We start from the raw sequence: 24,527 nt of genomic DNA on the forward strand, positions 1-24,527 counted from the left end.
TCCTTTAAGAATCTCCTTTTATTTTTTATCTAGCACATTACAGGTTTAGCACAGACATTGAGTAGATGTGTATAGGAACATTCGCATATATATGTTGTGAAGAGGACTTTGAGAAGAGCGCGGTGTGCGGGGCCAGCCCTGTGGAGTTACCTGCACGAAAGGACAACTTGCCGCAGAAACACTCTTTACCTTTAACTGAAGTCTTCACAAAACCTCCTCAATCTTTTAGAAATTAATTGTTTCCGTGAGGACACGGTGTGTTTAGCTCTCAGAATTAAGTCTCTCTAGAAGTCCATGGATGTCCTAGATGGTCACTTCCACTTGCAGCAAGGTAAATGAGACTGAGTTCTGCTCACAGCTTCCCCTCAGACAGTAGGTCTACCTCAAGCAGAAATCAGGATCACCGAGCATAGCTGCTGGATCAGGAAATACTGAGCTGTATGTAACAGAAGTTAATGTAAAGCCTAACTAACCGCTAAGTTCTAAGAGATGTAAGGACCATTTTAAAACTTAAGCTAAAAGCGTTTTATCTCCACTGGTAACAGTGGAACAACTGTTGTCTAGTTTGAGCATTGTGAATCTAGCACAGCTCTGGTTAGTTTTGGAAAGTCTAAGATTTATTGACAACTTTTAGGGGAGTAATTTACCTAGCAATTTGTACCTAAATCAAATTTTTAGGTATCTGTAAGACTATTTCTAGAGGTGAGACTAAATAGCACTGGCAACTTGACTGGTATGCACACAGCTGACAGTGTTTGAAACGCAGCATTAGTATTCAGTATGGCTTACAGAAAAGTTCAGCAGGTTAAAGACAGAGGAAAATAAGAAAATAAAGCATTAAATGTGTGGGTCATGTCAAACTTCCTACTTGCTCACAAGAAGTTTGCCTTACCCTGTATTTTTTTCTGCATATCCCCTCATAATAAAATGTTGCTATTGAATGACAGTGCGTGATACTTTATTTTTTCTCTTAAAATAACAAGCTCTATTCTGTCCTACGGAAAATAATGCATAGGACCTCATGCATGTTATTTGACTGCTCTAAGGTCTGTTTTGCAGCTTGAAGTTTAAAACGCATACTCTTAAGACACTGTTATATCTTTTCTAATAATAGGCATTTCTCAAATGTAAACTTGATCTGCCCAGTAACTGTGTGCTTCACTCTTTTACAGTTCTTGTGCCTGAGAATTTAGAGTGTATGTTTCTATACCAACTTGTTACAGAAAGCCCCAAATCTTCAAAAGTCTGTTTTACTCTAGAATTTAAGTTGAGGACCAGAAATCACTTCTTATCACATCAAAAGTTCAAGCTTACCTTCTATTTTCTGTGTGTTTTCTGAGTTTAAAACTGTCAGAACACTACTGTGGGCTTTGAAGACGTGTCAGCATAGAGATGAGAACAGAGATTTCAGTAATTCATGCTGAATTTGTTGAAAATACTGTAGTGTGAAAGCAAATGCAGCTTCAGATCTATAAAAATATTTTCCATCAACTATGAAAAAGCGCTCATTCTCTTTGTTTGGGTTGCATTCTTACCCATTGGTCAGAAGTATATCAAGTAGTCTAAATAATAGCATCCCTCCCTATTCAGGAATTTTCAGTGCTCATGCAAAGCTGTTCTTGGACAGTCAGAACAGATTGGAGATGTTTATGTGCAGAAAAAGCTTGTGGCACTGGCCGTCCACCCCATTAATGATGTAGTTACATGGACTGATACCTAATGCAGTAAATAATACATCATCAGGACTTGAGGAAGAAGTGTTTGTAATGTTATTGTTCCTAATAAAAAGGTGGTTTGTGCTTTTGAGTGTGAACTTAAGAAGGCACTCTATTTACAATTTTAGATGACAACTTTATTTAGAAAGAGAAGGCAAGAGAGTTGTACTGCAGTCATCTTGTGCAACTTAACGCATCACTTCTGTTAAATTACCTCACACTAATATAGGTCTCATCACTCGAATGAAGTTACTCGTTCTTATATTTAGTGTCTATCCATTTAAGAATATGCACATTGTACCAAACACAACAAAACATGCAGCAGTGAATAATCTCTATCATCAGGTGCCTCTAGAACAGGTGATTTCATCATTCACTACTTCACTAGTGAGGAATACATCAGCTCTGCCATCTCTCTCAATTATCCCCTGTATATTCAAGAAAATCTGTTCAGACTAATATTGTCCTTATACAATAATATTGTATTACCAGACACACCAAAGCCAGCATTAAGGGTAATTACATGCACGAAGAGACAACTAAAGTGCAACAGCTGCTGGGAGATATACCTTTTATTTATGTTACCGCAGAAGGTGATTACTGAAAGATTTTTTCTGCATGAAGATGAAGAAGATGTTTTCATTAAGCTTCAGATGCTGCCCACTGCATTGCTTTTAAATAAAAATGCTCAATCTCTATACAGACAACAGCAAAGTAGTAAGCGAACTTATAACACATTCCTTTAATATATCAAAATGTTTCCAAGGCAACATTATTAAAGTTATACCACAGTTCCCAGTAACATCAAGCTTCGTAAAGGAAGTGGTAGGGAAGCTTTATCCAGTTAAAGTTTAAGTACTCTTCTTCTCTTCACCCAATAAGTTCACTGTTGCTTTCTTGGCTGTAGAAAAATAAAAGTTAAAACTTAACAGTGGCATACAGATTTAAGTAGCTTATTCACTGTAAGTAGTAAGTGACAGAATAAGGACAGATGAAGAGCATTATTTAAGATACCTGCTCAACAATAACGATTAGGAAAGGGCCATGCAGCAAAATTCCCAAGAGTAGTTGAGAAAGGCAGATCATTTAAATACTCATAAGAACACTTCTTAAGTTGGTAAAAAGAAATCAGACTGCATATATTATTTGGGGAAGAACGGATTTAAGGTGGTTTGAGGTATCTTACACATAAATTTCATTTGAGAGGAAAGGTAAGTGAAGTTTTAATTCAGCTAATTAACAGATTTCCTTTTCTCATTCATGAAATTACCACTGGACATTTTGGAGTATACAGGCCCGGATTCGAATGGAAGGCAATAAAAGCACACATTAAGTAACTCCAGGCTGTGATAAAATTAGGATGTTATTCAATCAAATACAAATCTAAGAAATTTCTTTAAGAGTTGTCTCAGAATCCTTTGATTTCCAAAGGAATTAAAATTACAAGATCTTATAGACAGAAAACCTCCACTCCAAACACTGCTGCTTGCTTGAGTCGAAGGGTTTGCTTTACTAGACAAGTGTCAGTCCTATACTGCCAGGTACTGGGCATGATGGTATTTTAGGATATACAGAAATACACTGCAATGATAACTAGATTTATGGAAAATACCTTGTGAGGATGTTCAGACCTGTCTCCAGAGAGAATTTTGATAGGATATGTATTTTGAGAAGACACACAAACTTCCACATTTGGAAAAAAAATGCAAGCTGTTTCTTGTGTTCATACAGTTTGTGCTTATTCTAGCATAACTGTACTCCCAGAAAGTAAAATTCACTGTAGTCTTCTTTTCTTGACAGTTTCATCCAATTTAACTTCTCCATTAAAATTTACATAATAATCTTGTTTTCCCCCCCCCCAAACTGATTAATATTACCTTTAATACTAGGGCTGCAAAGGTAAATTCTTCCTACTCGGTGTGATCACTGAGTGGTCTTTTCCTCACCTTCTTTAGCGATGGTATCTGCAGTCTCTGCAGCCTTGTCTTTCAGATCTTTAACAACGTTGTCCAGCTGAGCTTCGTGCTTCAGGAAGAAAGGCCGGATGATTCGATGGTAGAGAAACTCCGCTCCATTAGACGGGCTGGGAGCCATGCACCACAACAGAAAGCCGCACTAGAGGAAACAAGGACATCTGTGTCAGTGGAAGAGACGAGCAGCAGACAAGGAGCAGTGTGCCCTCCTAACTTTGCCACAGGCTGATGTGTATTTAAAATGGTACATAGTGGCCTTCAGTTTTGTATGGTCACAGCCAAATAAGTACGTGTATCATTACAGTTTCGCACAGTAAATCTGGATATTGGAGTAACTTCTGGCACACTGATAGGATAAAGGCAGCAGGCTGTAGCAGTAAAGCTCATCTGGTAAAAGGCATACCAAAACTGCCCTATTTTTTCTTTTTTATAAGGTAGTAGTACAAAGGCTGAATAGACAAAACATTACCCTGGCTACTTCTGAACTATAATGGCACAGACATGACTGAGGGTCTAGCCCCTTGGTCCCTCTGATTCGGCCAAAACACAACCCTACCCACTCTGCTTCCTCACCTTGGCCATGCAGCAGGGGAAAAAAAGGGTCTGTGTGCATTCCAGTGGTAGGGTGGCTTGATGAGAAGCCACGAACAAGCTACACATTGCACACAGATGGGGTAATGCTTTGGGATTGCACAGCTTAGGTATAGCCTTTATACCACAGTCTGCTCTCTGGAAAACAGAAACCACCTCCACAGCGTGTGGGGTAATATTTCTGCATCTTAAAAGGGGGACTGTAAAGACAGCTATTACATATGTTACAAATACCTATCCTCACCACTGAAGCACCTTTATTTGGCCTTGGTTCCACTGTCATATGCATTAGAAAGATGGCTATGCAGAGCAAGATGAAAACATTTAGAGGACAGGAAGTGCCACTACTAAATTTGCTTGAGCACTGGAAGTGTATATACACGTAGAATGATATTTCAGCAATAAAACTGCAACAAAAAAAAAGCAAATTTTCTCGGCGATAGAACGATTCTTTCCAGACACAAGGACAACAATATTATTCAGTGTCAAAAGCCTCTCCAAAAAATAAAAACAGAACATCTTCTCACAGAAGACCACCTTTTCTTGAAAGACAAAACAAAACCACCCCAGCTTTGGCCAAAAATGCGCATTTAATTTAAAGTGATAATGCCACTTTTCAATAATGTTGGCAAATAGGACTTATTTAAATATTTTTTATCTCAGAAGTTTTCTGGTTTTCACAGCAGTATCTCCAGCAGTCAAAGAGGCAGTGCACCGAGGTTTCAATGCATGCACTATGGCTTCTGAAAGTCATTTGAAAAATACAAGTGATTTCTTATTTATTCATGAGGTATGAGTACGCTGCACAGCACCAAAGCATTTCCTATAAATCAGTTCAATTACAGCATCCTTTCAGAGTACCATTGTGCCTACCTAGGCATTTCTGTCTCCTCTCCTTCCACTTATGCTTTTGATTTCCCACTGGAAAAATGCAAAGACGAAACCACACCCAAATATTTGTTTTGGTATTACGTAAGAATCTTGTAAATAACAACTCGGCCACTACAAAGTCACTGAAGTCATGAGGTGTTACTTTAAAGGAAAGATTCTGATTTAACAAAAAAGAAAAAAAAATAGAATCCTCTTTGAATGATGAAAACTACATAGTGCTCTCCAGGCAAGCCTTCCAAATATTTCAGATTGTTTTGCCTCTGTCCTTCTTGGATAAGAGATGTTGGGATTGACTTCTGGTAGGTTCTGCTCTCCAGCTATTTTGGCTCTGTCTTCAGTGCAATATACACCCCAAAAAAATGCATCAGTTGAAATAAACATCTTTAACTTATTGTTTCTGGAGACACTGCAACTCCTTTTTCCTTTAAGGCACATTTTCCTTCTCCCGGCCCTGTGGAAAGCTATTGATGATATATTTGGTGTGGAAGAGGATTTCCTTCCAAAAAGGAACCCCGATTCCAGGGGATAACAACTGCAACGAAGGCAGTTCACCATACTTTTAGGCAAGCTCTAAGCTTTTATCTTTGAACTAAAAGATAAAGAAAGTGCTGCAATACTTATTTTCAAAAGCTTCTATTATTTGGAATGGAATAAAACAAAGAATAAATGGTAGCATCTTATATTGCACCTTTCAGTAAAAGCTGAGAGTTATTCTATTTCCTTTAAGGAATAACTGGCCAATTAACAACAGCTATTTTACTTGTCTCAGTAGACACTGATGTTACTTAGTTCTCCTTTGTTTTAGGAAATCCCACACCTCTAAGTCCAGCTTCCTTTGAAACAAAAGACACTGAAGTTTCCGTTTTCTTGCCTAGCAATAAAATTAGTCATATTGATTTTTATAGCTTTGCCCCAGTCTAGTGATGAAAAAGTATCTTACAGTTCTAGATTTATTCTCAAACACCAATGACTATTGAAAGGTATTGAAAACTGGTTTTATACCTTTCCAACAGGGCACATACCAGAGTTGCAAATCTCAGCCTTTTCAAAGCTCGAGAATGTCAGACTGCTAACTTAGTTTACTTTTCCCTTGTCTCTTATGAGGCTGAAGTAACAAAAAATATTAAATAACCGTAACATATTACATAACCATAAAATGGTTTGTAAAAAAGTATACAAAGCATAGAGTGGTTAAAGCGTTAATTGGAAAAAAAAAAAATAATGGCTATATTCTTTGTGACTCTCCAGTCCAGGCACGGGAGGGAATGAGATTCATAACTGTACAGAGTGCAAGGGTGAGAGGATGGGATCTCTGTCCTGAAGCACAGTCAGACTGCCACATGCAGCACATTACTACACTCACAGCGGAAACTCCTCCTGCTTCATTCCACTGAGTGCCTTGTAATACAGCCAATAACACAGCCTGAATGAAAACTCCTCCCATTTCATTTCACTGAGTGCTTCGTCAAAGCAGTTTTCATAATACAGCCAATGTGATGTGTCTGACTGAAAGAGGATTTTATTATTTCATCAGAGAATTGTTAGTAAAGCATGGAATCTCCTTCCTTCCCGTAATATTTTTAGGACAACCTCTACTACTTTCAGTGGCCATAGTATTTTAATATCAGAACAACAACAAAAATCTTTAAATAATTAGCAGACGTATCAAAAAATAAACAGGTCACATTCACACAAAATTATGAGTTGCAAATGTGTCCTGTGTTTTAGGTAAATAAGTTGATAAATAAAAAATAGGCATTATAAAAAAAAAGGCAAAGCAACCACAGAACCAAAAGGACTCAAAACTTTTCTGCTAGAGAACAAAAAGTATCTGGAAGTATTGTACCACATATCAAAAGAATTCTTGAACATGCCTTTCACCCACATATGAAAACTCCTAGTATGCTTGAAACATCAAGGTCACTGAGGTTAGGCCCTGGACTTGGGAAAGTATGGGAGCAACTATGATCACAGTCAACTGCCTGTTGAGGCACACAGGAATAACAAGCAGCTAAAACTGTTCAGAGTGAACACTACAAGCTCTATCAAAATAATATAAATATGCAAATTTGGCATATTTATAAAACAAAAGCAAGTTTGAAATCTGTATGTATGGCTTATTTGGGCTTCTGTTTCATAAGATCGTAAGAGACATAGAGACATCACAAACAGTACTACAAGAGGTTTTAGTTGCAGTAGACTGAAAATTAGAAGCTGCCAGATTCCTCCGTTTCCCCACATTGAATATTTCCATCCTCCCACCCAGTTAGCAGTGCTTTCTGATTCTTAGCCAACACCTTCCGTCTGCCTTTGTATCACGAAAGTATCTCTCTCCTACCCACTGCTGACAGTAAATACTTGACTTGTGTGTGCCTTTAGCAGTTATCACAGAAAGCTGTACATTTATTGTAATTGCTTCCTTCATTTCTGCTTGCTTCTGCTGAACTGAGATAAGCATCTTACAGTTTTTGCCACCACTACATGTAAATGTGGTATTTCTGATACAGGATTATCACAGCCATCTGTTTGTTTCTTATTTGCTAGGTCAGCCTGAATTGCAATTGAAGGCTCTTCAGAAGGAGTGCTATGCAGGCATGCAGAAATCATTGCCATGTTTTTACCAGAAAAGAAGCTCTGAGAATACTCCATATGAATTCAGAACTGGAGACAATAGGCAAAGTTATAATGATGCTCACCTGTAAGGTGAAGATGGAGATGTGAAACAACTGTGTGAGCACAGATTCTCCCAGTGCCATAAGCAATCTTTTTGGATCCTATTTTCATGTCAGCTGAACTTGCATTTTCATTGCTATTTAGCTTGATCGTAATATATTAAAACAGTAAATCTTTCATGTATGTGTAAACCATAGTAAACTTCAAAATTAGCATACTCTTTAAAACTTAGCAAGCAAAAACATTAGGCTTAAAATAGTAAAAGAACTTGTAATTTTTGACTAAGGGGTAAAAAAGGGGGAAGAGAGAATTAACTCTGTGAGACAAGCCTAGTTTTTTGTTTTGTTTTGTTTTGTGGTTTTGTTTTTTTTTTTTAAGTTTGAAGTAGCAGTTCAAATGTGTGAGTGTTTGAGGGAGCTGGGGAACTAAACATCTAAATGACCATATGATTGGTGTCAGCTGAAGATTCAAAAGGAAGAATGCAAAAGTAATGCATGTAACTGAACCATCTAAGTTGGTTTTGTCTTTAAAATGCAGCGTTTCCTGGAAAAACTATTTGGCAACATCAGACCTTACCATTAAAACTGTAAATGCCCCTACCATAATGGCTGACAATCAAATCCTTTCAAGGACTTTGCAAAGGCTAAGCCAGGCTAACAATGGTAGGAAAAAGAAGCAAGAGAACACAGAATTAATAATTCTGTAAGCTAAAGGAACAGCTGTCCAGCAAGCTTCTACCCAAAAGCATACATGTTAATTGACTCCCTCACAGAATAATTTGATATTTGGAAGTTGACTGACAGTACAGTCATACTGTATTTGACAAATGAAGCTTGGAACACATCAAGCAAATAATTGTTGGTAGTCAAACCCCACTACTAAATACACGTTAGCAACAAGCTCTTCTGGAACTTTCCTGAAAGGAAGTGGAAAGTATCTTCTATGAAAAATGAAGATTGTATGACTGAATCTATTTCTTACGTTGTAATTTCCTTCTTTGCTCCCAATGGCACAGAAGTTAATACTTCCTTTTGATGCCTTTGCAATTTAACTCTCCACTTCTAGTAAAGCACTTAAAGCAGAAATGAACCCACTCTGCAGATTTTACCAAGTGCTCTCATCTTGCCCAAATTTGCACCGCAGGCCAACTGTCTTTCCACTGAGTATCTCCATAGTCTCTTCTTTCCTAAAAAATAGCAGATCTTTCCCTGTTACCCACCACAAGTTTCCCATTTGCCTTTTGAAAACATCAGCTGTAACCAGATCACTTTCACAGAGCAAAATTAGTGTAACCAGCATCTAAAAATAAGGTGCGAGCCAGGCACGATTCCAGAGGAGTCTGTTGACATCTATTCATTCTTGAAGACGTTAAAGCAGTTACATCAAAGGTCTCATTTTAAGAGAGGGAGGTGTGTAGTAAAATACCTTTAGCATGTAGTAGAAAGGGAACCAGGACAGGAAGATATCGGAAAAGAATTCTGCTATGCTGAAAACACCATACACGACCCAGTAGGTCAGCCACTGTGTGTCATCATCTTTGTTGGGACTTTCAATGGCCTTGATCCTGTAAGGGAAAAAAAAAGAGAGGTAAGTAAATCAGTAGCACTAGTGTCACCTGTAATGGTGAAGTTTTTACATCTCAGGTTTATTGCAACGAGTGAATTCTCATAATTTAATTTCTCTGTATCATCTGCAGATCAGACTTAAATGTTATCCATCACATGGGCAGCATGCCCAAGATTTCTGGATAGGAAAGCTTTGTCCTAAACATGTGACTTCAGAAAGAAGCAGCACCTTCTAGCACCGTGAGTGCAAGAGAAACATGAACATCACCACCCAGCACCAGCAATGACACCAGCATCTGTAAGAGACCAGAACAAGGCAACCCTGCCCAGGATTTTGAAGTGAATATCAAATACCTTTATTCATCGTGTACGTGAGCTGGATTCCTTTTCTGAAAAGGCAGATGGGAAGGTTTGCTCTAACTGCTAGCGAGCACTTGGTCTACAGCAGCCGAGTAGAGGCCGTATAAAGCAACCTCCCCCAAACGCAGGCAGCGAGGACGATGCGTCTGCACCCCCAGCTGCTTCGCTCTTTAAATCCACTCCTACAGGACTGGCAAATCATGATGTAGGTTATGGCATTATGAACAGCAGAGAAACCTCAAGCGAAGTCTTGGGCTTTCTGCTTAATAATTAACTGCCTTTAAATCCCCAGCTGCCAGGGGCATGCAAGTTCAGACAGTTTTAAAAATAGGGGGTTGCAAGAAAGATGCACGCGTGTTTTCTCTAGTACAAGAAATGGAGACTGGGTCTTGCTCAGTTCTAGATTAGCACGATAAGAAGTTTTAGAAGGAAATGCTAGCCATCGTAAGCCTGATAATATGAAGATTAAGAATATTAAAAAGCATTTGTACTCTCCACTCGTGCCACTGGATTATATTTGTATATTTGGTTTTAAATATCTTACAATTTGTTCCTTTAATATCAACTACACTGTTGCTGATGCAAGATCTGTGGGGTAAGTCAAAGGTGTAAAATTTAGACAGTAAGGAAGGTAGAGATTTCGGGAGGTTTACCAAACAGAAGGCACAAGGAGATGGCTATCCGTGAGCAGATTTCCTGGTTTGTGAATTGACGAGCCCTTCGGACTATGTCACTTCCTAGCTCTGTAAGTCAAAATAAAAAGCCAACCATGCGACATGCCTTACGTTTCAGCAGCAGCACCGATAAACCCACCACACACTGGGAGATTTGGTGCAGCTCCTGGATTGAATTACTTTGAGATGCAATAAGAGGATTTGACACTTAATGTATGCATCATCTGCACTAGTTTCAGCACCACTGCTGAGGGGCCACTGAGAAAACGCACTGCAGGTCAGGGAGAGAGCTCCTGGTGTGGGCTGCTTTCATGGCGTGGAACTGCCTTCTGAAGGAGAGGAATAGCAAAATCAGCCAGCAGGGAAGTCAGTGCTGAACAAAGGGGTAAACGGGGGAGGGAAAGGAACATATGGCAGCTTCTCGTGGTTAAGGAAAACCTGCTGGGCATTAATTTTTCCAGTTACACTGGCAAGTTCTCCACTGCTGGCATATTGGGGGAGGCTTATCTTACCACAAAAAACATGCTAGCTTGGTATTTGCAAGAGAACACTTGGCAGTGAAACTGCTAACAGCCTTGCTGCTTTCCACTCATCGTCTGAAGCCGTCGACAGATTTAGGGGGAGGCTGTTCAACTTTTGTTAACATTATTAAAAATCATCCTAATGATCACGAAAATCAGTTTTCACTGAAAAACATAGAGCCTCCAATTCTGTGGCAAAGGGCATTTGACACATCGTTGTGCCAATACAACTCGCTTTAGTATCTGCTCTTCTCTAGAAATGGGTGCTGCTCCACTTGGACGTTCACCATCTGCTCCTGCAGTTGCTTAAGCTGATACCTTGCCTGGTCAAATCAGGGAACACAAACTGACTGTCCCCAGCTGAACCCAAAAAAGATCCCAAATAATAGGCAAACAGGAGTTTCAGACTCGCTAAGTTAAGGTGACATGCATTTTTCTCTACCTGCCAGGTAGTTGTTATTTCTAAAGTATTTCAGCTCTGTAGGGATGCTTATGAAACATTTGCATATGCTCGTATCTACGACACATTCACTCATCCAAAAAGCCCAAGCAATGGCAGCCTTTGCTCCAGAGTATTGGTGATGTCACTCGTGAGTCCTGCTAGTACCTCAAAGGAAGCTCTGCTCATCTGAGAAGTCTCAGTTTAACTGTAAAGCTGCGAATCCTCAAAACCTGAAGAAGGATCTTGAAGAAATAAATGGGAATTGTTAGACTGATGAGGAACTACTCCTGAGAGCATCACAGAGAGACATTTCAAAACACGACCACCCCTCTCAAGGACATGACACTAAATTAATATAAGGAAGAACTGTATCTTAAGGCCTTCTGATGATAATGAATGCTGATGACAAAGAATGACAAAGCACTGCAAGCTGTCATTCACTGGTGTGGTTTAACCAGCTGACATGCAACACTAAACCCACATGCGGTGCTTTCTTGCACGCTGAAGAAAACAGCAGAGCAACACTCCCCTCAGGTCTGATGCCTGGTCCAGGTATCACGGGACAACCTCAAGGGGCTGGCACCCACTGCACCAAAGATGGTAACAGCCAGCACCATCGGCTCAGAGGTAAGAACAAAAATTGCAGCTGTTAGGAGGACGCCAGCCTAATGCCATTTAGTAGGAGGGAAGAAAGGGAAGAATGGGAACAGCAGAGCTGTCAGTGACTGACCAGTGTAACTGGAGTCGAGGAAAGGTGAGTGTGATGAGCACTCTGCTTTGTAATGGGAAATACGTCCCTCAGCAGAGTGTGCCAGTGCTAGTCCATACAATAATAACGTGTCCCTGCCTAATAAAAGGACAACAGATAACCACATCCTCTGCTACTTACACACAATTTCAAAAGTAAGTCACAGAAAATATTCTTATTCAAGAATATGCAAGTACAGTAGGTTATCTACAGTATCTGAGCTGATTTTTGTCCATTTATAACTACGCTCTGTTCAGCAGGAGAATTTCACCTTAATTACACTGCACTTCAGTAATTTATTCTGTAATTTATTACCTATTATCCTGCTATAATGTTCCGCACAACTAACTTCAGGAGATATATTATAGGTGCTACTACATGGCAAGGACATTTCGTTTTTCTTCATGTTAAGTCACGACTCAGTGTGATACTGAAAATTCAGTCTCCATCAGTAAGTGGAAAGATACAGACCACACGATGCTGGCAGTACGGACAGCTTCAGGACAGCCTCCTTGCAATTTGTACACTGCAGGAACAAGTCAGTTTCAGCAGCATGTATCATTAAGGTCTCATAATGAAGGAGGAAGCACCCAAAGCCCATGCTTTCAAATTTACAAGTAAATAAACAGAAATTGAAGAAGGTAGTTTGCTATCTTTTTTTGTCTAATAACGATATGAGTAAATTTCACGTTAGTTATGTGGAGCAATCACACTTCACAAAGGATTTTATTTGGTGCTTATACTCTAATTGCAGAGGACTTTAATCATAGCCCCAAATAACTACTTACAGAAGTTACACGTGCAGGAGGAAGCAGCAGTCACGGAGAACAGCTTCCAGCAGCCTGGCTGGTAAACATCACAGCCCAGTTATTTTAAACACAGGTATCTCTGCAGCACTGTATATGACCTGCCCTGAGCCAGCACTGCAACCTGTCCAGGCACATGGGGAGAGCACTGACAGCATCATTTTTATCCACGCCTGCTCCCTGATAACCTGTCCAGCTGCTGATGCCAACAGGGAAGAGCCGAGGCTGCTCTCCAGCAGCCCAGGGTTCACAGCAGCTGGGCAGCTGCAGCCTCAGGACCACGGGTCCTGAATTTTGACTGTTTCTGTCATATGATCAGTCCAACTGGACCACGTCTAGCATTAATTGGATTAAGCCTAACATTAGTAATTTGCCAAGTCGAGTTATTTCACTTAAAGCATCTGTCTCATCTTCAAAAAATACGAGCTCTTTTCCAGGAAGAGGTTGTTACTCACCCCTGAATTAGCTCTGGCATAATAAATTATTGTTAATGATGAGTTAATTCACACATACAGTATTCACAGAATAAGCCTATTATAATCTTACAAGGATATATATATATATTTTTATAATCTTACAAGGATATATATATATATTATTTTTTTTTCTTTTTTGAGCTGAGTCCAGCTAGTAAATGTGTAAGCCAGAAATTAAGAGAAAGAAATGCTGAAATGCCAAAATTTATTACCTAGTGTCACTCACAACTCTGCAGTTTACAAGGTGTACCTGATGACTCTTGTACAAACAAAATTACAAGTTTAAGACAAAAGGCAGACTCCAGTCTAAGACATCTTTAGTGCACAGTAAACCACATATCCCTCAACATATGTATTTCACAACATTGCTTAAACTAAACCCAGCCCTGCTGTAGTTACGGAGGAGATAAGCCATTCTGTGCATCCTTCCCTCAGTTTTCTAATCAGAGCTATACTGAATGAGTAGGTTGGCAAATCTAGGACTCTATTGCTAAGGTTAACTTTTCCTTTTTTTTTTTTTTTTTAACTTCAGAAAAAAAAAGAAATTCCCTATATTTCTAAAGTTTATACTTGCCAGGCTGTCTCGGCTCCTTACAGCAGTTTGCTGAGATTCAAAACCAATTTACCTATAGCTTTCTAGAAACCCCTGTGGGATCAACACTCTGCTGTAGCACAGACTTCCTAAGCCCAGTGCCTCCCCGCCATCCTCATTTCAGACCCCCCTTGGCAGGCTGCCTCTGAAACTTCTGGCATCACTGCAGTGAAGCCTGTACCCGTGTGTTTGTATTTGCTTTACCATTTTGTCTTCTCCATTTTCATCCATCAGCTAAAAGCCTTCTGTCTTTCCATGCTTCTTCCTCCATACTATACTAGTAGCGTAATGCTTTTGCAGATACTGGAAACACATCCCTGCCAAATACCCTGCAGCAGTTGTGTAAGTGCAGGTCTACCACTGCCCCTCTCCTAATGTGTATTCAGAAGATGGCAGCAGACAAACTCATGAAGTATAGGAAGGGTATTTGTTGTCAAGAGTGAAGAGAGTCCTACAGCTGATGTTAAATAAGCACAAAGCTAGGTTCCTAAAAAAAAAAAAAAAAAAGAAAAAAAAAAGGCAGCAGTTCTGTCATTTCATCACTGTTTATTCCTGTCCTGCTCTCCTCTGGAGCGGGTATTTGTAGGGCCCCGTGATGGATCCGTTCCCCATTTCTGACTTGGGCTAAAGCCAGCTCCCCACACACACTCCCATACCCGCAGGCTCTTTTTGGCTGGGATTAATGTGGATCAGTGCCTCAGTCCGGGCTGTCACACCATCACGCTGCTGCTCCTCCTGCCCCGCAGGCCAGGCGAGGGGCTCCAGCAGCCTCCCTGGCTCTGCTCCCCTAGAAGATGTCCATCTACCCTGTCTACCAGAAGGATTTGCTCTACTGCCAGCCTTAACGCAGAGCTCGCCTGTGTGTGAATCCTCAGAATAAGCTTTACCAGCTTTACTGCTGGCTGTGCTTGTCGGCGTGAGCAGCTAGACCAGCGTCTCCCGCACCTAAAAGGCCCTGTTTCAGTAACCTCCAGTTACACTTTGTGAGATGTGTTCATTTGATTCGTGTCCATACTGAACAATGCTAGGGCTGCATGATATGATGAAATGTGACTTTCTGTCTCACATACCCTTGTATAACCACAAGTCTAAGGAAAACAAGAGTGGTTAATGTATATAGTCCTTATATCTTGCAAAAGAATGGCCCAGCAATTCGTGTCCACAGGGGATATGAGAACAAAGGGGCTTCAGAATAATTGCTATTATGACTATTGCGTGGGACACTCTGCAAGTCTCTGATATCTGGCCAAGAGATTAAGGGGAAGGGGAAAGCTGAAGGACAACTAAAAGACAAAGCTTGCAGGGGACACTGCACAAGTCTCCGACATCCGGTCAAGATGGACAAAGAAGAAAGACAAGAAAAAAAGCCTGGGAGGAAGACTATGAGCCTTCAGCACAAGAGACCCCCAGAAGGACCACCGGAGACTGATACGCATGCACCAGCGGGAGGGTTCGGATTCAGGGAACTAATTATAATAACCCTGCCTTTTCTAGAAGTAGTAATGAATATATATTAGCATAATAATGAATATGTAGGAGCCTAGGAGCATAAAAAACAGCCGCCTGATGTCACTTGAGTGCATCTTGGTGGAGCAGAGCTTCCCGGCGCACCCAGCGCTGTTTGCTTACCTCTATTCGTTTAATAAATTGTAAACTTTGATTGTAATCCTATTTGGGACTTAGTCATTTATTACACTTTTGATTACAGGAGTCTTTCAGGTTGTCTTTCCTCACGGTTATGACAAGGAAGACAAAAACTGCATGGCCATGGAGCTTACGAAAAAGCCAAATCCTACCTGCAAAATGCAGACATGCTGCATCTCCACCAGAAGATACCACTCGCTGGCAATCTGCAACGCTGCTGGCACCCTCTGTACTTGTGACAGGCAATTTTGTTTAAGGGAAAACATTTTTCATATTCTTTGATTGTCTCTCCATAGCTGCTACTTTTTAGGGTATAGGCACAGAGATCAAAGAGTTGTTGTTACCCTGAGGAGAAGTCATCGTCCTCTGCTATATGCTTACAACAATATAGAAAGAATAAAAATTACATTTCCTTGTCAACATGAAGTGCACTGTGGAGGCTGTATTTTAAGCATAATTTTGTTACAGCTCTAAGACTGCCTTTCAGCTCTGTTTACCATGATATTGGCAAATGAATTACAGGGTGCCCTTAAATTACATAAATGTGCAATTAAGCACAAAATGGTGCAACATTTTCAGACTTGATGTTTAAAGCAATTACAGTCTTGGATGGAAAAATCTTGCTGTTGAAAGGTGATCACTGTGCAAATACTTTTTAAATTAGAAAGCAAGTTACATAGATCCTATGGTTTTAATTACTGAGAGTAATTTAAAAAATTGATTCATCAGGGAGTAGGAAAGGGATTCGAGTTTCAGACTTAGAAGAACTGCTTCTAGGTTCAGGTCTCTGCAAATCCTCAATTCCTTTCTGAGTACAGTGCCAGCTACTAAACTGTGTATAACATTTTGCCATTTCTTTTTCAAAATTTTGGAGTTTTAACTAATGATCACAGATCCTCACATGCGAGAGCGCATTTCTCTTCCTAGGAGCTGAAGACAGCTTCATTAACCTCATCCAAAAATTGCATATTTTGCTCACTGTGTACCCAGTGGCAAGTAGGCTGCCGTCCTTTTAGGATGGCACAGTGTGATGAACTCTCCTCCAGCAGTCTCAGACCTGTGGGGAAAGCCTTTTACAGCATAACTAGAACATGTGACTGCAACAACATGGGCAAACAAGAACAGCAACCAACAATAATCCACATTTTTTTAATCTTTTTGACTCCACCTTCTTCGATGCTTAGGATCAGCAATGTTACACATTGAATTTCAGAAGCATCGTGACTCAGCAGGAGAAAGCATAGTTTAGGAAAGTATTTCAGCAAACTCCAGTGGTGTAATCCTAACTATCCCACTAATGACAGTAGCCTTAACACCAGCAAAGTTGCTAGAGATTACTGCAGTTAAGGGAGAACAGTGCATGCAATAGTGTATTTCTAGACTATGAAAATTATTAAATAGCCTTCATTTATGAATGAACACATCAGCATTTCCTTAAGACAGTGTCTTAATCAGTTTTTTTCATAACTTTATAACTTTATAACTTTATCAGTTATAAACTAGTAGCCTTCCTAATCTGGATTGCAGACCCACCTGTAGAACAAAGGTCTTTAGCTTTTTAACCTAAATTTAAAATGTGGAAGATAAATTCTAATGTATCTACATTTGTTGTAATGTTAGAGTCACTCCTGCATCAAACAACTTGCTTTCTCTAGAAACAAAAGCATGCCATTTCCCTACTTAACAGATGGACAGCTTTTGTTTTAAACACGGCACTCTAAAATCTGTAAGACAAAAAAAACAAACACGTTTCAGATGAACTGACTTGGCAGAACATATGCAAATAATATATATAGCTTTTAAAATTTGAAACTCCATGGAAAGAGTGTCATCTGAGAAAGTGGACAGTATAAGCACAGACAGATTTGGAAACTTTCTGCTTAACTTTACTCTGAACATTGCAGATCTCATGAGATACATCAGCTCTCTCAGAACAGTTTTATAAAACAACAGCACAGCATTGCTTGTGAATGTAAATATACCATGCAGAATTTTCCATGAAGTAAAAAGTAAGCATTCCTCTCAAAATTTGTTATGAGAAAGCAAGTTTACTGTCCTAGCTCTCAGGAAACACACGATTTCACATTTTTTTAATCATCTTTGACCAAAAAAAACACCATTCCTATTTCAGTGGTGTGGAACATGCAAAGAAACCAGGAGACAGGCTCCGGTTCATGGTGATACTTACAAGACTTGAATTGCATGTTTACACCTCTCTGTAATCAGAATAGATTGTTTCCTGTTTCTAAAATGCCATAATAAGCACTTAAATAGTAAGAACAGATAAACTGAAGTAACGGCACAAAATTAGCCAAAGCGGGAGGAGGGATGATTGTACTATATTGCTCTTCTCCCCTGAAGACACCAGTAATAAGTTCAGACATTTTACTGCCCGGAGCTATTTTCATCTTAGCCACGTTTAAACCAAACATGACAGCACTTCTGAAATTTCAGTAAATCCTTTGCACGCGTTTCTGAGTCATAAGGGGCTCCCTTCCTGCTTGCACTCTCTAATTTTTCTGAGGCAGCTAACCACCGTGGGCTATGGGTGGAGCTATGTTTAAACAGGCTAGATCTGGAAAGTTTAGAAAAGCAGCGAGACATTGGCAACATTACTGAAGTACTTGCAGGACTCACTCCTTCCATCTCCTAGTCTGAGTACCGCCTTGTGCAGCTAAAGCTCACTGGACGCGTAAGAGGTTTTTGGTATCATCTGCGGAGAATGTTCAAATGCTGGCCTACTGCAAACACAAAAGCCTGCAAATGAGTAGTAGACTTCAACTTAAAAACAATTACTTTTTTTTTAATCACAGAGCACTGAACAGGATTTGAGGGAAAAACGCCAGGGTTTTATGACTAACTTTAACCCAGATTGTCTGATGTTCTGGGCGATAGCCAGATAAGCTCTCCTTGGAAAACTACTGCTTAATTTTGCCTATGTTAAGAGCCCTGTGGGTGGTGACATGGCATAGAAGACGGGGATTTGGGGAATCATGGAGCCATGGCATGGTTTGGGTCAGAAGGGACCTTCAAGACCATCCAGTTCCAATCCCCCTGCCATGGGCAGGACACCTCCCACCAGACCAGGTTCCTCAAAGAAGAGCCAGGAAGATTGTGTATGACAGATGATTGTGCATGGCTCCTCTGTGCACAAACACAGCACAGACTTACACGAAGCCAAGCCAAAGGTGAACGTTAAAGGGGGGGAAGGAGAAGGGAAGCAGCCGTGCCTACCTGAAACCACCTTGTGCCTTGGCCAGTGCTGGCAGCACACCCCACCAGCCCGGTCTCACTGGTGGCTACAGCCCTCAGGTACCACAGCAGCAAGATTCACATCTGCTGCACAGCACACACGGTCACAGAGCAAAGAGAATGGTACTAAGGAAAGAAAATAAACTACAGAACTACACAAGGCATGGTGGGCAGCTGTGAAACTGCCAAGGCTTTGCCTGCGTGCAGGCTGAACTCTGAGTGAAGCATCTCTGGACTGTTGTTTTTTTTTTTTCCCCCCAAATACACTTTCTTTCAGGCAAGTAAAGAGATGATCCGTAGCTACTGTGACCAAGGTAATCCAAAACTAAAATCCTAACAGAGGGTAACTGGAACACGCCTGGTGGGTCTCTCATCAGTAGTAGCCTGTTGGCTGTTTTAAGCAACTGTAAGAACAGGAGGTAATCTGTCTTGCAGAACACACCCATCCCACCACTTAATGCTACCACCAGTCTTTCTACTGGTTACTTAAGTTTATTTCTCATCTTAAACTATTCCATCACATCACAAAAACGACACACTGATCTACATCACAACAAAAGACAGTAAGTTAACTGGGGAAAGGCTGTCTCTTTTTTCTCCTTCAGTACTCTTCTGAGCAGATTCACATGTGGACCCACTGCTGACATGCTTGCGTGTACATCAAATTAATTCCCTCTGTTACATGTTCTGTTGATGGCTGTGTTCCCTGACCTCTTCCAGGAGGCACGGCTTTAACAGCTGTACAGTTTACGTGGCAAGGTTTTGGTAGCAGGGGGCTGCAGGGGAGGCCTCTGAGAGCAGAGCCCAGCAGCTGCCCCATGTCAGAGCAGAGCCAGCTCCAGCTGCTCCAAAACGGACCTGCTGCTGGCCAGAGCTGAGCCAGGGAGTGACACTGGGTGGGCCTCTGGGAGAGCAGAGGAAAGAAAGGGGAAAAAAATGCAGTGGAACAGCAACTAGGAAAGCAAGGAGTAAAACATCCTTGCAGACCCCAAAGCACGTGCAGAAGGAGGGAGGGCAGGAGGTGCTGCAGGCAGGCAGCAGCAGTTCCCCTGCGGGCTGTGCAGGGAGAGGCCCCTGGTGGAGCAGGCTGTCCCCCTGCAGCCCATGGGTCCCCCATGGAGCAGATCTCCACGCTGCAGCCCCCCCATGGGTGGAGGAGCCCCCGCTGGAGCAGGTGGATGTGGCCTGGAGGAGGCTGCGGCCCATGGAGAGCCCCCGCAGGAGCAGGCCCCGGGCCGGAGCTGCAGCCCGTGGAGAGGAGCCCACGCAGGAGCAGGGGGTCTGGGGGGAGCTGCCCCCACCCGTGGGGGACCCGTGCTGGAGCAGTTTGCTCCTGGGGAATGGATGGATGGACCCCGTGGGACGGAGCCGTGTGGGAGCAGTGCTTGAAGAGCCAGGCAGGACCCCACAGGGGGCATGGGCAGAGCATGAGGAAGGAGCAGCAAACACAAAGCACTGTGGATGACCACTGTGCTGCTCAGGGGTGCAGGATGAGGTAGCAGAGTCAGGAGTGAAATTGAACCTGCACAGAAAGTGACATTGAGGGAAGGTATTTTATTTCTCACTATACCATAAATCCTACTTTGTTACTAATAACCAATAAATTAATCTTCCTCAAGCCAAGCTTGTTTTGTCTACTCACCAATTACACTAATTACTATCATGATCTCCTTGTCCTCAGCTCAACCCTTGAGTGTTTCCATTGTATTTTCTCCTGTCTTTCAGAGGAAGGTGGGTGAGAGAGCAGTGTAGTTGTACCCACCTGGTGACCAGCCATGGTTAACCCACCACAGCACATTTGAAGGTGTTTTCAACCAATGAAAAATGCTAGAAAGGTTTTCTACCCAATGCTAGGAAGCAACTCCCACTTGTACCGACACTTCATATAGTGGGCTCTTCAGCTGTCTTTTCAAAGAGGAACAGACTAAAGAGAAGTGAGGAATAAAGACACCACACTGGCTGGAGCTCCTTGTGTTTTAGGACCACAAGCAGAGGGAACAAGACTCAGCAGCACCCTAACTAAAGTAAAGGATCAAAGCTGTGGAAAGGAAACTGGAATCACTCTGGTAACTCAGCTATATCTTCCCATGGCTTAGCCCTACATTAGGGTATCTACCCTAAGGTAAATACAGAGCGTGGCATGGTAGTGCCAGGACAAAAAGAAACCCATGCAGTGGAAGACAGGTAATGTCTTCCAGGTAAAACCAAACAGGCTTTAGGTTTGGTTAGGCAGCCCATGCATGGCAGCAGATTGAAAGCCATCTCAGGAGAAAGCACAAAAGGAGAAATCCTGGCCTGTTGCTCCCAGGCTGATCCCATAACCACGTACAGACTTGCAAGGGCTACTATGCCTGTCCTGAGTTCACACACTTTCCCCAAAAAAGGGGAAATGGAACGGGACCATGAAAATGCATTCTAGCATATTCCCTCCCACATCTCCTCTGTACTCTTGCTGGGCTGCTGGTTTTGTGGGCACAACACTGTTCGTCAGAAAATGCAAAGCATCATCTCTGCACTTGGGAAGGGAGATAAGGGCAGCCAATGTGTCAGCAGACTACTTTACAGACTAACACCTCTCCACAGGATGCCACTAAAAAGTGTATGCCTCTGGCATGCATGCTATATAAATGAGATTATCACCTAAGATTATAGTTTTACCCTAAAAAAATGTTTCCACATTAAAAAGATATACAAAGGGAAAGCATTAAATTAGCATGAATCAGAAAAGCCAGAATTGGCACTGTATTCATGTGCGTGATATTCATGCTTTTTTTCATTTGTTTGCATACGTTAGTTAAGACCTGTAATCAAGAACAATGGCCAATGCACCCAGTACAAAAACAGACCAAAAAAATTCACAGTATTAATATCGATGAGGTAAATTTTCAAGCCAGGGTACACTTAAAACTACCTGCACACAGAAGGGTAGACACTCTACAGAAAGATAAAACAATTTTTCCAGATTTGGACAAAAAAAGAGACAGGCATGAGAAGAAAGAAAACCCATACTATTTTTATTTTATTTGCTACTGTCTTGCCTCCACAACTTTAAGAGCTCTATAATCTGTTTATTCATCCCAATTGAATATGGGAAGTTTTAAATTCTGATCTCAAACAAGTGTAAAACTTTAAGTAGCCTTTCACAATTATAAATTATAAAAATTTAATAGCGGCCTAACTCGGGCAGAAAATAGTACATAAGTGTATTTCCTATTCAACTATTTAAAGATTCTACAGTATTTAAACATTTCTGCTTTCAGATTTTAATTTAAAAAATTCAATTATAAATTGCCTTATATAAAACAAACCCTAAGTTTCCCCCAAGTTGTTCTTGACCTATTATCTCCTAAATTAGTGCACACCAGTAACACTATTTAGAAAAGCACTGCTGTTTCAAGCATCGTAACCATAAGGCATTTCAAAAGTCATTTTTAATCTCGTCTGAGTCTAAAACTGAGTTGATTTCCCCCACTCGGGAAACAAGAGAAAGGGCAAGCAAAGCAATGTATTTTTAATTGCCCAGAAGCTAAATGCCAGATAACACATTTTTAAAAGCCGCTGACTGTATGTAAGTGGTTATATAAGAGCCAAGCACTGCGTTTCAGCAACGTAACATTAAAGCTGGGAAGGCCTTCCATTTTATGAACACTGTATGCTACACAGAAGGTTTTATTTAGTAAACCCCAAAAAGTGTTTTGCAACCTACTGACGTCTTACCTAGTGGGAAGGCCATTTTGTTCTAGTAATTTGACAGTATAGTGCCAATAAAAGGATACCAGCTACTTTTACAAACAGAACACCCACAGGGGCTTTCCTAAACTGTCCTCTGAAAGGCAAAATATTTTTTAAGACTTTAACTCTCAAGAGGAGCCCCAAAGCCTTCCTCTCCCTCTCCTCCCATGCCAGGCTGTCCGGCAGCGAGCATCGCTCCTGAATGCGCCTGCCTCTGTGCAGGGGGCTTTGCACTAAACACGTGCTGGCACCGCACCTGGGAGCTCACTGGGCTCAAAGCAGCAGCGTGAGCTCCAGCCAGTGCCACCCAGCAGCAGATCCCCCCTCCTGCTCGGAGCAGCAGCTGAGGCACAGCGACCCAGCCTCCCTGCGGACACAGCACCGCCGGGAAGCCGAGGAGGACACATACCATGCTGTGGGCATCGCTTTCAAGCTGCTCAGCACCTGCCAGCCCATGACACAGCACCTGCCGGGCAGACAGCGAGCAGACAGGTTTTGGGGCACGGTCCTCGAGGACCACCGGGGCTGGCACCCTGCCACCAGGTCCCTCCCCGGGGTAACGGGGGCAGGACAGCCATCCCCGCGCACCCCCTGCACCCCAGGGCACTCACGAGACGTATGCGGGGTATCCGAAGCCGATGATGTTGCAGAGCAGCGAGGCGCCGTAGCCGAACACCAGGTACACGGCCACCGCCCCGAGGACAGCTGCGGGGAGAACAGAGGGGGAAAAAAAGCGGAGAGGGCATTAGGAGAAGGCAACGCCACGGGCAGCGGGGGCAGCCCGAGCCGGGCGGGGGCTCACCTGAGGCGCTGAAGGGGTACACGGAGAAGGGGTACACGGAGATGGGGAGCATGGCGCTGCCGAGGGGCGCTGCCGAGGGGCCGGGCGCTGCCCCGCCGGCTGCCCGAGGGGGCGGCCCGGGGGAAGAGGCGGAGGAGCGGGGCAGGGCGCGGCTGCAGCCGCTGCCAAGCTGCCCCCCTCCCGCTGCCGGCCGGTCCCCCCGTGCCCCGCTCTGCCCCTAAACGCGGTGCCCGAGCTCACCGATGGCGATGTAGCTGCGGTCGACGCCGGTCTTGCTCTCGATGCGCTCGAGGGCGGCGGTCATGCAGTTCTTCTCGTGCAGGAAGCGGTCGAAGCGCTGCCGCATGGCCGCCGTCATGGTGGCGGTGCCGGGGGTGCCCGCTCCTCAGCCCGACACAGCCGCGGGCGTGTGGCCGGCTCGGCGTCTGGCACCGCCCGCACGCGGCCGCGACGGGGCCAGGAGGAGGAGGAGGAGTAAAAGAAGAAGAAGAAGGAGGTGGAGGAAGGAGGAGGAGGAGGAGGAGGAGGAGGAGGCACCGCCACCAGCACGGGCGCCACGCCACCGCCCCTCCCTGCCCCCCCCGCGGGGAGGCGGGGCGCCATCTTACACCGCCCCCCCCCCCCTTCGGGGCCCCCCGGGCCGCAAAATGGAGGCGCCCCCAGACCCCGCAGCTGGCTCCGAGGCGGGGTGCTCGGTGTTTAACGCCAGTTACAGCGGTGCTGTGAATCCCCTGCGAAATAAATAATAATGATAATAACTCCTGGGAGCACCAGGGCCCGCACCGCGGTTGCCCTGCGTGGCTGGTACCGGTCACAGAAAGTGGCGTGAGGGAATCTGGCCAAAAGGTTAAAAGCTGTGGTGTGCGTTGCGAGTGACCGCAGGTGTGTAGGGACGAATAAAAGCCCCTAAACCTCCCGGTGGGACCCGAAATGATGCTGAAGGGCTGAGAAAATGTGGTTCCGCTGCTCCCCAAAAGCTGCGTGGATGTCCGTGGCTCAGGGCTGTAACCATACCCGAGGCTTTATGGTGTGTGTAACCTTACCAACTAAATATAATTTATTGGGTATGA

The 24,527-nt window shown here is 42.9% G+C and overlaps 1 protein-coding gene across 4 annotated transcripts; it reads right to left on the reverse strand.

Moving 5' to 3' along the window:
• On the reverse strand, window positions 1–24,033 carry REEP5 (receptor accessory protein 5). 4 transcript variants are annotated; one of them, XM_072031473.1, is made up of 6 exons: window positions 23,698–24,033; window positions 23,267–23,360; window positions 23,065–23,121; window positions 9,269–9,407; window positions 3,593–3,830; window positions 1–2,616 (listed from the first exon to the last, which is right to left on the reverse strand). In XM_072031473.1, exons 1-5 carry the CDS (start codon window positions 23,813–23,815, stop codon window positions 3,639–3,641), a joined length of 600 nt encoding a protein of 199 aa, XP_071887574.1. In that variant the 5' UTR covers window positions 23,816–24,033; the 3' UTR covers window positions 1–2,616; window positions 3,593–3,638. The 4 variants fall into 4 exon arrangements, with proteins under 4 accessions (XP_071887574.1, XP_071887573.1, XP_038026466.1 ...); XM_072031472.1 differs by having other exon boundaries at window positions 3,662–3,830; window positions 23,698–24,029; XM_038170538.1 differs by lacking the exon at window positions 23,065–23,121 and having other exon boundaries at window positions 23,698–24,026.
• Window positions 24,034–24,527: the final 494 nt, after the last annotated feature.

Source organism: Anas platyrhynchos, chromosome Z, assembly GCF_047663525.1.
Source record: "Anas platyrhynchos isolate ZD024472 breed Pekin duck chromosome Z, IASCAAS_PekinDuck_T2T, whole genome shotgun sequence".
Lineage (NCBI taxonomy): Eukaryota > Metazoa > Chordata > Aves > Anseriformes > Anatidae > Anas > Anas platyrhynchos.